Source organism: Gracilinanus agilis, chromosome 4 (assembly GCF_016433145.1).
Source record: "Gracilinanus agilis isolate LMUSP501 chromosome 4, AgileGrace, whole genome shotgun sequence".
Taxonomy (NCBI): domain Eukaryota; kingdom Metazoa; phylum Chordata; class Mammalia; order Didelphimorphia; family Didelphidae; genus Gracilinanus; species Gracilinanus agilis.
In genome coordinates, this window is record NC_058133.1 from 418,607,842 (window position 1) to 418,618,973 (window position 11,132).

At 35.3% G+C, this 11,132-nt stretch overlaps 1 protein-coding gene across 1 annotated transcript in view; it reads right to left on the bottom strand.

The window, feature by feature from the left end:
* Window positions 1-1,937: 1,937 nt before the first annotated feature.
* NOX3 (NADPH oxidase 3) overlaps window positions 1,938-11,132 on the bottom strand; it is a 103,271-nt gene continuing 94,076 nt past the window's right edge. The window contains exon 13 of the mRNA XM_044675364.1: window positions 1,938-2,064. Coding sequence (XP_044531299.1) covers window positions 1,938-2,064 — 127 coding nt within the window. The remainder of the gene's footprint in view (window positions 2,065-11,132) is intronic.

Below are 11,132 nucleotides of genomic sequence, written 5' to 3' on the forward strand. Positions count from 1 at the left end.
TACCCAATTAAATAGTGATTTCTTCATCATTGGAGGTCTTCAAAAAAAAGACTGGAAGCTTAGTTGCATGAGAATGGAATAGACAATTCAGTGTGGTAAAGGATTAGATTTAGTGTGATGCTGTTGTGAATATTCTTGTGTAAGTATGGATTGAACTAGATGACCTCTCAGGTCACTTTTAATTCTGAGATTATGTGATTCTATGTAGAAGATTGAAAAAGAATAGAAATATTGCAGATGGTGCTTCAACTACATAAAGATCACATTGACAGCTAACAACTCATATGTTTCTTATTTCAATAAAAATCTTTTTGAGACTGCTTTGTGTATTTACATCAAGAATCTTTGATGAAAGCATGAGAATGGAATAGACAATTCAGTGTGGTAAAGGATTATATTTATAGTCAAAGGATATGGATTTGAATCCCAGGTCTATCACTAAATAATTAACAATTTTGAGGAGGCTTCAGTTTCCTTCCCTAAAAAATGAAATGGTTGAACTAGATTAGGGGTTCTCAACATGGAGTCTGTAAACTTATTTTCTAAGAAATATTTTGATAACTCCATTTCAATATACAGGAATGCCTTCCTCATCATGACTTTTCCCATCATGATTTTGATATACTCTGAGTCAGCATAAAAAATTGAATGGGAATTTTGGCAGAGTTTTGTGGAAGCCTCAGACAATACATGAAGGCCAGGAGATGGCACAGAAAAAGTTTAGAAACTAAGAAACACATCAAATCAATGACACAAAAAAGGTTAAGAACGTCTGAATCTGAATGAGATCTTCAAGATTCCCTGCTCTGCTAATACTATAGCTGGCTAGAATCATAGATTTTGAGAGCCAGAAGGAACCTCAGTAGTCACTTAGTAGAACTTCTGACTATACTCCAATATATTTAAAGTCATACGGTGATTGTAAAATGCATATTATGCTACTTATATTATTTATTTATTTCCCCCATGCATTTGATTTAATAAATAAAATCTAGCCTTTAAGGCTTGCCTCAAATAAGGGGCCATTCATGCTTATATAATAATAATGAAAGACTATTGTGGGGTTGGTGTGATTTGGGGGGTAATTATGTTCAATAATCTTCTTAGTATTAACTTCATAGGAGGTGTAAAACAGGGTAACAAATTGGCATAAATTCCTGCTATCTTAGAAGCTACATTGCAGAAGCCCCCAAACCAAGAGTTTATTATTGAAGGTAATTCCAAATGCTATTCACACTACATTATACTCACTGCATTTAGTCCTCAGATAAAGTCTTTTTATTGGAGTTCATAATTATATGAAAGATATTGATCCAACCATCCATAACATAGAAACAAAGTGGATGAAAATGTACATTGCAGCAAAATGGGCAGTTGAGTTAGTCCAGAAATATATATCTTGCACAAAGTAGGTAGGTAATGATTTCATTTGGAAGTGGAGATTCTGTTAAACTGCTTGCTACCACAAATATTCCTTTCACTCACAATAATTGTTTTTGTGATTCTATCTAGCTATGAATTTGGTACTTGGAACAATATCATCTGAAAAGAGTCAAAATTATTAGTAACCAAATAGATAATGCTAACAGTACCTTGAATATATATATATATATATATCCTGAAAACGTTTAGGGCTGGTGATTTGCAGGAAGTCATTTAATATAGAAAAAAACATATGTAGACATGAAGGAGGTAGATCAATTATATAGGGACAATTAAAAGCAAAAGAACATGAGGAAGGTCTCTTGTATGTTGGGTGGAGATGCATGGGAAGTCATGGACAAGAATCACACAAGATTAAAAGTTGTAGAAGTGGTCTGCATTAGTGGAAAATATATACATTATTAAAAACATATATTCAATATTAACATGTCATTATCATATCAAAATCAATTTATCAGTGTAGAGGCACACAATGACAAATTTTGAAGTATGACCTAGAAGTTTTCTTTGTGGTAATTAAAATGAACACCTTTGGGGTCAACTGATGAATATAAACCACACATCTTTTGAAGAGTCTTGGAGAGAGCTTTGGGTCCACAGAAGAATACGCCAATATTACTGCTGTAGTAAAGACAAAAACAGGAAAAATGTGAGAAGAGCCAAATCTTGCTCAGGGTTATAGTGCAAAGAAGGTGAGGTGTCTTCATCTCTCTATTTCTCCTCTCTTCCCTTTTCACCTAACATCTAGGCTCCCCTTCCCAACCTAGTCTTTCTACAATTATGCTCTGGGTTTCCTCTTGTCATTACAAAGAAGAAACTAATTTGATAAAAACCAATTCCCATTAAGGAATTATTGATTTAATGTGTGCTTCTTTCCTGGTTTATTTGCATTTTTAGAAGGACAAGTGAAAGGACAATACTTGATGTTGGAATGGGAATAAAAAGAGACTAAAAGGAAACAGTTGCTGAAATGAATAGATCTTAATGGTTTAACTAGTACATCTGAATGAACAAAGTATTCATGTTTCCAAAAACTGGGAATTAGACCTACTGAGTTGTGGAAGCAGGAAGGCAATAGATGTCCTGAAGCCTTAGATTCCCATCTTTGGGGTTCCAGAATCCAATATATAAAATAAGAAAAAAGTAGGGTTTTGATGCTATCATAGATTAGTTCACTATATTATTATTTTCACATCATTGAAGAAGGGAAAGAGAGAGAGTAAACCAAGGGAGACTTCATGATGAATCACTGCAATTGCCATCATCAAATTAGTATTACTGGATGGCACAGTGTATTGAATGCTGGGCCAGGAGTCTTCTCATCCTTAATCTTCCTTTACCTTCAACCCCTATGTGCAGTCAGTTGCCAAATCTTGTCAATTCTACTTTTATGACATCTCATACTATTTTCTTATCTTAACTCATAAGGCAACGATCTCAGATTAAAGCCTTCATCACCTCTTACTCAGAACAGAGTGGTTTTCCTAAGTGGTTTCTTTGTTTCCACTCTCCCTAGTATAATTCTTCTCTACCTCTTACCTCCTCATCCACTATGCCTTCCAGAATCCAAACTGATATTCTTTAAGCACATTTCTAACAATGTCACTCCCCTTCTTCAAAACCTTCAGTGGCTATCTAGTATAACTAGAATGGAATATAATAAATGACTGAGTTTGGTATTCAAAATTCTTTCCAATTTAATTCCAACATATCTTTCCAGACTGATTTTCCAGTCTGGATTATTACTCATTATTCATGCCATGTTCCTGCCAATGGGTCTTCTTTTATATATCATTACACCTCTCCTTTCCATTCTTTTTGCATAGGCTGTCCCCCTAGCCTAGAATGCATTTCTTTGCCTCTGCCTCTCCTTTGAGGCTCAGTTCAAACTCCCCAGGCTATCCCAAATCTTTCTTCATCTCCAAGTTTTTAATGCTCCCCATGAATTTTTTGTATATATTTTGTATTGACTAATTGATGCACAAAGGCATGCATATGAAGTCTCTATTACCTAACTGGTAATTCAAGCATTAATATGCTAGTATACTTGACCAAAACTCTATGCACATCTAAGACTGTGCACATGTAATTTCACTTTTTAAAAATGTAAACCCTTTGAGGGAAAGGAATATTTTGTTTTTGTATACCCAATGCCTAGGACAATACCTTCTACATAGTAGGGATGTAATAAATATTCAATGAATTAATGACTGAATAAATCAGTGACACTAAAGTAGGAAATATTATCAGTGATTGGAGAATGTTGAACTAATTGTTATATGAATATAATGGAATATTATTGTGTTGTAAGGACCAATAAATAAGGAAAATTTTAGAGAAACGGGAGAAGCCTTGTATGAAGTGACAGTAAAGAAAGAAGGAAAAAAACATAGAGACTACAGAAACATATATAAAAAACTCTAAAAGACAACAAAACTCAGTTCAAATTCAATTGACAATGCTAGTTACAAATGATTAAAACATTCCTCTTTTTTTTTCTGTTAACTCTAATGTACAAAAATAGAAACAAGTATTATTGATTGTAATCACTCTGTTAGGAGGAATTACTTAACTTTTTATGTGGAAAAGTAGGGTTAATTTAATTTAATTCTATTGTCCACTAAAGGAGAAAGGACAGAGCCTGTGTGTGATTTCCTGCCTGAAGGAAACTCACCTCTAGAATCAAATATAAAATCCTGTCATTCAAAGCTCTTTATAATTAATTGGATCTTTCCTATTGTTCCATTCTTTTTTACCTTACTCATATGCTATGTAATCTAGTAATGCTGGTTTCTTTGTTATTCCTTTCACAAGACACAACCTCTACTGATGGGCTGTCCCCCATGCCTAGAATTCTCTCTCTCCTCATCTCTGGAGTCTGGCTTCTCTGGCTTCTGTCAGGTCCAAATGAAAATTTTACATTATCTAAGAGGACTTTTCTGATTCCCCCTTAACTCTAATGCCTTCACTGTGTTGATTTTCTCCAATTTATTCTGTATATATTTTATTTGTACATAGGTGTTTTCATGTTATTTCTCCCATTAGGCTGTGAACTCCTTGAAAGGAATGGTTGTCTTTTTGTATCCCCAGTGTTTGGTACATTGCCTGGCACATAGCAGGAATGTAATGAATACTTGTTGATTTGACATGAATATTTTGTTAAATACCATTTTTGTTCTAGACTATGATAGACCCGGAGAACACAAAGAGAGGCATCAATTTTAAAAGTTATTATTTTGTTTTGGCACAAGTTAAATTACAGCTGTGTCCTTGACCTATTGAATATGACCATGTCCAAATAAGAGTTTATGGGATATCTTGGAATTGTGAGGCCTTTCTTTTATCCTCTAAGTCAAAGCAGATAAATTACTCTCTACTGATACAGAAGACCACTGTTAAAATTATTCCAGTTGCCCATGAGTGTCATGAGATTAGAAATTTTAATAAATATAGTGGCCATAGTTTAGTTTATCTCTAGGAGTATCTGAAACCCTCACAGAGCCTCGATTCATGCTACCCAGCTTTGGAATTTTTCTCATTGATTTCTATGGCAACCTCTAGATCTAGACCCCCAAACATGGTAGATAATCTATATGGAAAATTTTAGGACCCAGAGCAAATACTCAAATACCACTCTTTAATATTGCAATAATTGACTTTTTGCATGGAAGTACTTATAGCCCAATTCATTCCAGTATATGTCTCAACACATTCTTCCTCATTTAACTGTATTCCAATTATTATTATACCTCTGAGATTCATTAATAAAAGGGACTACTTCCAGGACATGACATCTGTGACAGGAACTGATGGTTCAACACAATTTCCAACCCTGCTTTCAAAGGTAACTTGCAAAAGGTAATTACAGTAATTTATAATTACAGTACATTTAAACTAATTTCCTCTCTCAATTCTAACTGCTATTTGAAAAGTCCTCAACCCCATGGCAAAATTCCAGAAAATTCTTTTTTAAAAAAACATGCCCACTAATACAGACAACTATTTGATGCAATAAAGTTGTTCCAAGGTATATATGCTCTCTGTGCCAGTTCCTACTTTCTCCATGCCCAGGTAGAACTTATAGGGATGAAATGGGCTGGAATAAGTCATTGTCATTACAAAGTGCCATACCTTGAGGTAATTAGAGATCAATGCGCATTTAGATAATGGTACTGCTCTTTCACAAGTTCCAAGCTTTTTTTTCCGCCCCACTTTGGATATTTAAACATTTGGTATAATGTTAGTTGAGTAGACAAGTACATTTTCTGGTGTGTTGTCACTAGGCTTTGCATATACAATACAACAACACCAAAAGTCAACAATACATATACAATACAATACATATACAACAATGCATATACAATACAATAACACCAAAAGTACATACGGGAAAGATGAAAAGAATTCTAGAAAGCAACTTCAAGACCTGTGGAGTATGTGAGGCCAGTTGTGGCACTTAGAACACCAGCACCATGAACCAGCCCAAAGTGATAGTAGCCTTGTCAAATTAATCAAGAGCTCTCCTGCTTGACTCACTCCTGACATATAGTACCTCAGACAGAAGCTCTAGTTCTGCATGTGTCTATTATTGACGTTTGGATTCAAAGGCAATGCCACTGAAGGTGATGTTTAGTCATATGTATTGGTGGCTCCTAGGACTAACTACCTCACTATGCACAGGTAAAGGCCATTCTATAGTTTGTACTTGTAGTCACTATTTGCAGAGCTTAATAATCTTTGATTTTCTCTCCCTTAGATACAAATAAAAATATCAAGACAGCTAGGTGGCTTAGTGGATAGAGTGTGAGATTTGCAGTTAGGAAAAACCCAAGTTCAAATTCTACCTCAGTTACTCACCAGCTGTTTGACCTTGGGCAAATCACAACCTCTAAGCCTCAGTTTCCCCATTAAGAAAATGGAGATAAAGCATCTGTCTTCATTGCTTTGAGGATCAAATGAGGTTAAATATGAAAAGCACTTTGCAAACCTTAAAATTTATATATATATAAATGTTTTTATTTATAATGCTAACTCTTAGTTATTAACAATTTAAATACATTTTAGTGGTGACTATTGTTTTCACATCATAGGCATAATCTCTTTTCTGAATCCAGATTCATTTTCAAATGAGGTACATTAATTTGAAATGCTAGATATCAGTCTAGATTGTGTGCCACTCATTTCATTCAAGGCTCAGATCACTGGCCATCATTAAGGCAAAATATAAGCTTCTTGAGGACAGGGCTGTTTTTAATTTTGCCTTTGTATCTTCATTGCCTACCATATTCACTCCTTTGCATGTAGGGTGTTAAAAAATGAGTTGAAAACTGAATTTATTTGAATTGTTTCCCTGCATTTTGTAACTGCATTATTCCATTTAATGCTGTAGTTTATATACTATTCCATAATCCAAAGTCTATGGATGTTATATGGTATCAAAGAATTACAGAATTTTTAAGTTGAAAAAGATCTCATTGACTTTCCAGGTCAATCAATACCCAAAAGTATTACTACAGGGGCAGCTGGGTAGCTCAGTGGAGTGAGAGTCAGGCCTAGAGACAGGAGGTCCTAGGTTTGGACCCGGCCTCAGCCACTTCCCAGCTGTGTGACCCTGGGCAAGTCACTTGACCCCCATTGCCCACCCTTGCCAATCTTCCACCTATGAGACAATACACCAAAGTACAAGGGTTTAAAAAAAAACAAAAAAAAAAACAAAAAAAGTATTACTACAAAAACATATCTGAGAAATCTTCATCTAGCCCCTGCTTAAAAATCTTTGATGAGGGAGAACTCACTCATTTTTGAGGCAGTCCCCATCCTTTGGATAGCTATAATTGTTAGGATATTTTCTCTAACATCCAACCCAAGTCAACCTCTTTGTAATTTCAACTCCTTGTTCCTTAGTCTGTCTCTGGGGCTCTCTCTTCCACATGACAATCCTTCAGTTACTTGAAGTTATCTATCATGTTCCTCCAAAGCCTTCTTTTCTTCCGTCTAGGCATCTACAGCAACTTCAACTGATCCTCCTATAACATGATGCAAATGATCTTAATCATGCTAGTTTCATTCCCATGTATATTCACTAGCTTATCAAGTGATAAAGCAAATTTTTACTGATTGGATTTGGATATTATGACTGTTATCTTACACATGTATGCATTCTATATGTATTTATAAATTTTAGCTGTTCATATTTTCTTAGAATTTTGACTTTTTGTAGAAATACTAGATATTACTACTTTTCTGCTACCTACCACATAAATAATAATTTAAAATTTTAGAAATGATCAGGAAGATGTATACGTAAATGTTGCTCCACAATCTAGCTTTAAGCTACTTTTCCCAACTCATTTCACAGATCTCTCCTTCACAATTTCTTTGTTCTAGTCAAACTAGAGAGGTAACTATTCCTTAACTTTATTGGTCATGTTTCCATTTTTTGTATATTTACAACAGTCATCTCCATGCTTAAAATACTCTTTCAAAAAATTATTAAACACCTACTATGTGCATGGGTGTGGTCTTCCTTATATACAAAAGTTGAAAATTCAGCATTTCCCCAGCTTTCTGGAACCAATGCTTAAATGTAGGAGCAATTAGGTGAGAATGGATATAATATGGGACATGGAGTCACCAAGATCGGAGTTCAAACCCTGACTTAGGCACTTATTGGCTGTATGACCTTAGGTTAATCATTAGTTTCCTCATCTGTAAAATGGGGATAACAATTGAATTTACTTCACAGAGCTGTTGCAAGGATCAAGTGAAATAACACATAAAAAGTGCTTTGTAAACCTTGGAGAATTTTATAAATGCTGGCTATTATTATTACTATTATCATTTTATTACCTCCTTTATTTCAACAATCTACCTATAGCATTTATGTTTTTCCACAGACAGATAACAATTTATGAATAAATTCATTAAGCAGAAAACCCTCACAAAGCTGTTCTAGCACAGATGTGGTAGTCTTCCTTTTATGAGCCCATGGACAAGAACTACAACCTCCTCCTCCCCCACAAAGAATTTAGTAAAGGGGGAAAATCCTTCGATAAAAGTGAATTACCAAGATTACTTAGAATTTTTTTAAAATGGCTCTCGGTAAAAGAAATGTAGAAACAGGGAGCATCATTCTTCAGTTTACAGTCCAAAAGCTGTAGATCTATGTGAATCCATAAGACTGGAATAGAAGCAGAATTATCGGCATTGATCTGTCTAGTGCTGCTGACTTTGCTGAGGAGAGAACAAAATTTAAATGAGCTACTAAAGTACTTAAACCTGTTAAAAGTCTTGTCTTTGGAATTTAATAATAAAAAATGCTACCAACGAAGAAGAAAATTCAATTTTTCACTTCTACATTGGCTAAATATCTATCTTGTTCTCTGAGGTCTCTCCCTCCCTCCCCTAAACACTTCAGCCTTGCTATGGACAGATGAGATTCAAAATATTGTATGTCAGGAGATTTAAATCCAACAGATATATGGGAGCATGGTAAGCTCAGGAGTAATCCTACCGATTCTCGGCTTCCTAGCTCCTACTGCCTTGAGCACCCTATCTTTAAATTGTATGTTTGTTTTTATGTGTTAGCTTTTATGCTTGGTAAGTTATATGCCTGGAAAGACAGACTCTAAACCCCATTTAAAAAAAATCAAATTACTCTATGCCCAGAGTGCATTCTGCAAACAAAATCAATAAATAGAAGCTTTCCCTTGGATTTATGGGGACTTAGAAAGAAGACACAAAGACAATGTACTCAAAGTACATTTCTGGACTAGACAGTAGACCCAACCATGGGTTAATCTTTTCTGGGCAAACATTTTTTTACAACTAGATACTCTCTCAAATAATTTGTCACATTATTATATTTTATAAAACACCCTTTGGGGGATTATTGTTGTCAGTTGCTTTGCTACTATACTGAGGTTACTATTCTTATATTACTATATCTTTCTGTTTAGAACCAGTATCATTCATTTCTAACCTCTCAAAACGTATTCTTTCATTAGTGCCCACAATTAAACCTCAATAATGTTTCATTATATTTTTGGACAGAGCGGAGTAGGTTTTAAGGTCAAATTCACATTATTCTCTCCTTTGTTGCTAGTTAAAGATTGGCCCAAATGTTGCTGAGTCTCTTTAGAACACTGAGGTCTAAACTCTTGTCTTATTTTCTTCTTTCTTCTAGTATGTAAAAGAGTCTATAGACCTGGGGAACAGGATAAAGTTGTTTCTTCAGTTATCCAGAAAAACATAAAATAAAATATAATCATATCCATACATTTTTTTTCTGCTTATGGATCTTGGGTTTTGAGTTTGTCACTCTTAAGGCATTCATTTTGGCAAGGTTTTACATAATAAGACTGGATCTACTTTATATATGAATCTTATTGTGTTCTCCCCTCCCAACTATTATATAATTCATCTTATGTCTGAATACCACTTAATTGAGTGTTTAAAAGAGTTAAATTAATGAACTTGAAGATATTTTTTGTCAATAGAGTTCCCATGTGCCATAATCTGAATGCTAAATTTTTTGAAATGTGCATTATGCACATGTACAAATGAGAAATGAAGGGTGTGCATACAGGCAAATGTGAAACCAGATGGACACATTTACCCAAATTAACATGAAAGTATTTTTACATTCCTGAAAACAATGGCTGAGATAAAATTCATTCATACAATATGGTTCTAGTCAACTTCCAATTATGGCAGACATAGTTCTACATTTTCCTTTTATCTGTAAATGAAAAGAAGCTCATTTTATTCACTGGGATACACTTTAACTTCTTTTTCAGCTCCTAAGAAAATCTTGAAAAAACAATCTGTGGTGATATTTAAAAGCATAAAATCACATTTCAAAACAGGCATTCACACATGGAGATTTCTGCTTCAAGATTGTTCTGTAGATTTCTCTGGGAAGAAATGATGCATGCATTAATGTTACTATTAATGTTGCCCACTAGGTGGGGCTCTCAAATACTCAAATAGATATGCGACCTCACTAGATTGAGAATTCCCTTCAGCTGTGTAGATTGCAGCCCGTTCTTGCCGGATCACTCATGTCCGAGTCCTCATAGAAGTTCAGTCCTAGGGATCTTTCCAAAAGCTTGGAGGCTCCCTCACTTTCTACTGACATAGTGGGATCAGCAGCAAGAGCGAGGGATGCTAGACAGATAACCAGAAAGTTCCACTAGTGTCTGGACGGGCTGGGACTCATTTGTGGTTTATAATGGAGTCCTCAAAGTGAGAAGATTGAGGGGGCAGGCAGAGGAGAGGCTCTGCGCTGAAATGAGAAGCATTGGCAGCTGCTGTTACTTCAGCATCACTATTTCAGGAATCAGTAGTTTCAGAGATGTAGGTACTGCCTCTAGTGATGTAAATCAAAACCATTCCATGTCCTTGTAAACGTTTTCATGGGAGACCAGGCAGTGTGGTATTGTGGGGCGTATACTAGACATATAGTCAGAAAGATCTGGGATAAAGTCCCACCTTGGACACTTAGTAGCTGTGTGACCCTGGCAAATTACAACTTTTCTAGGATTCTGGGGCTTATTTCCCCCATTTGTAAAGTGATGGGGTTGGACTCATCAAGGTCCCTTACATACTCTCTCTCTCTCTCTCTCTCTCTCTCTCTCTCTCTCTCTCTCTCTCTCTCTCTCTCTCTCTCTCTCTCTCTCTCTCTCTCT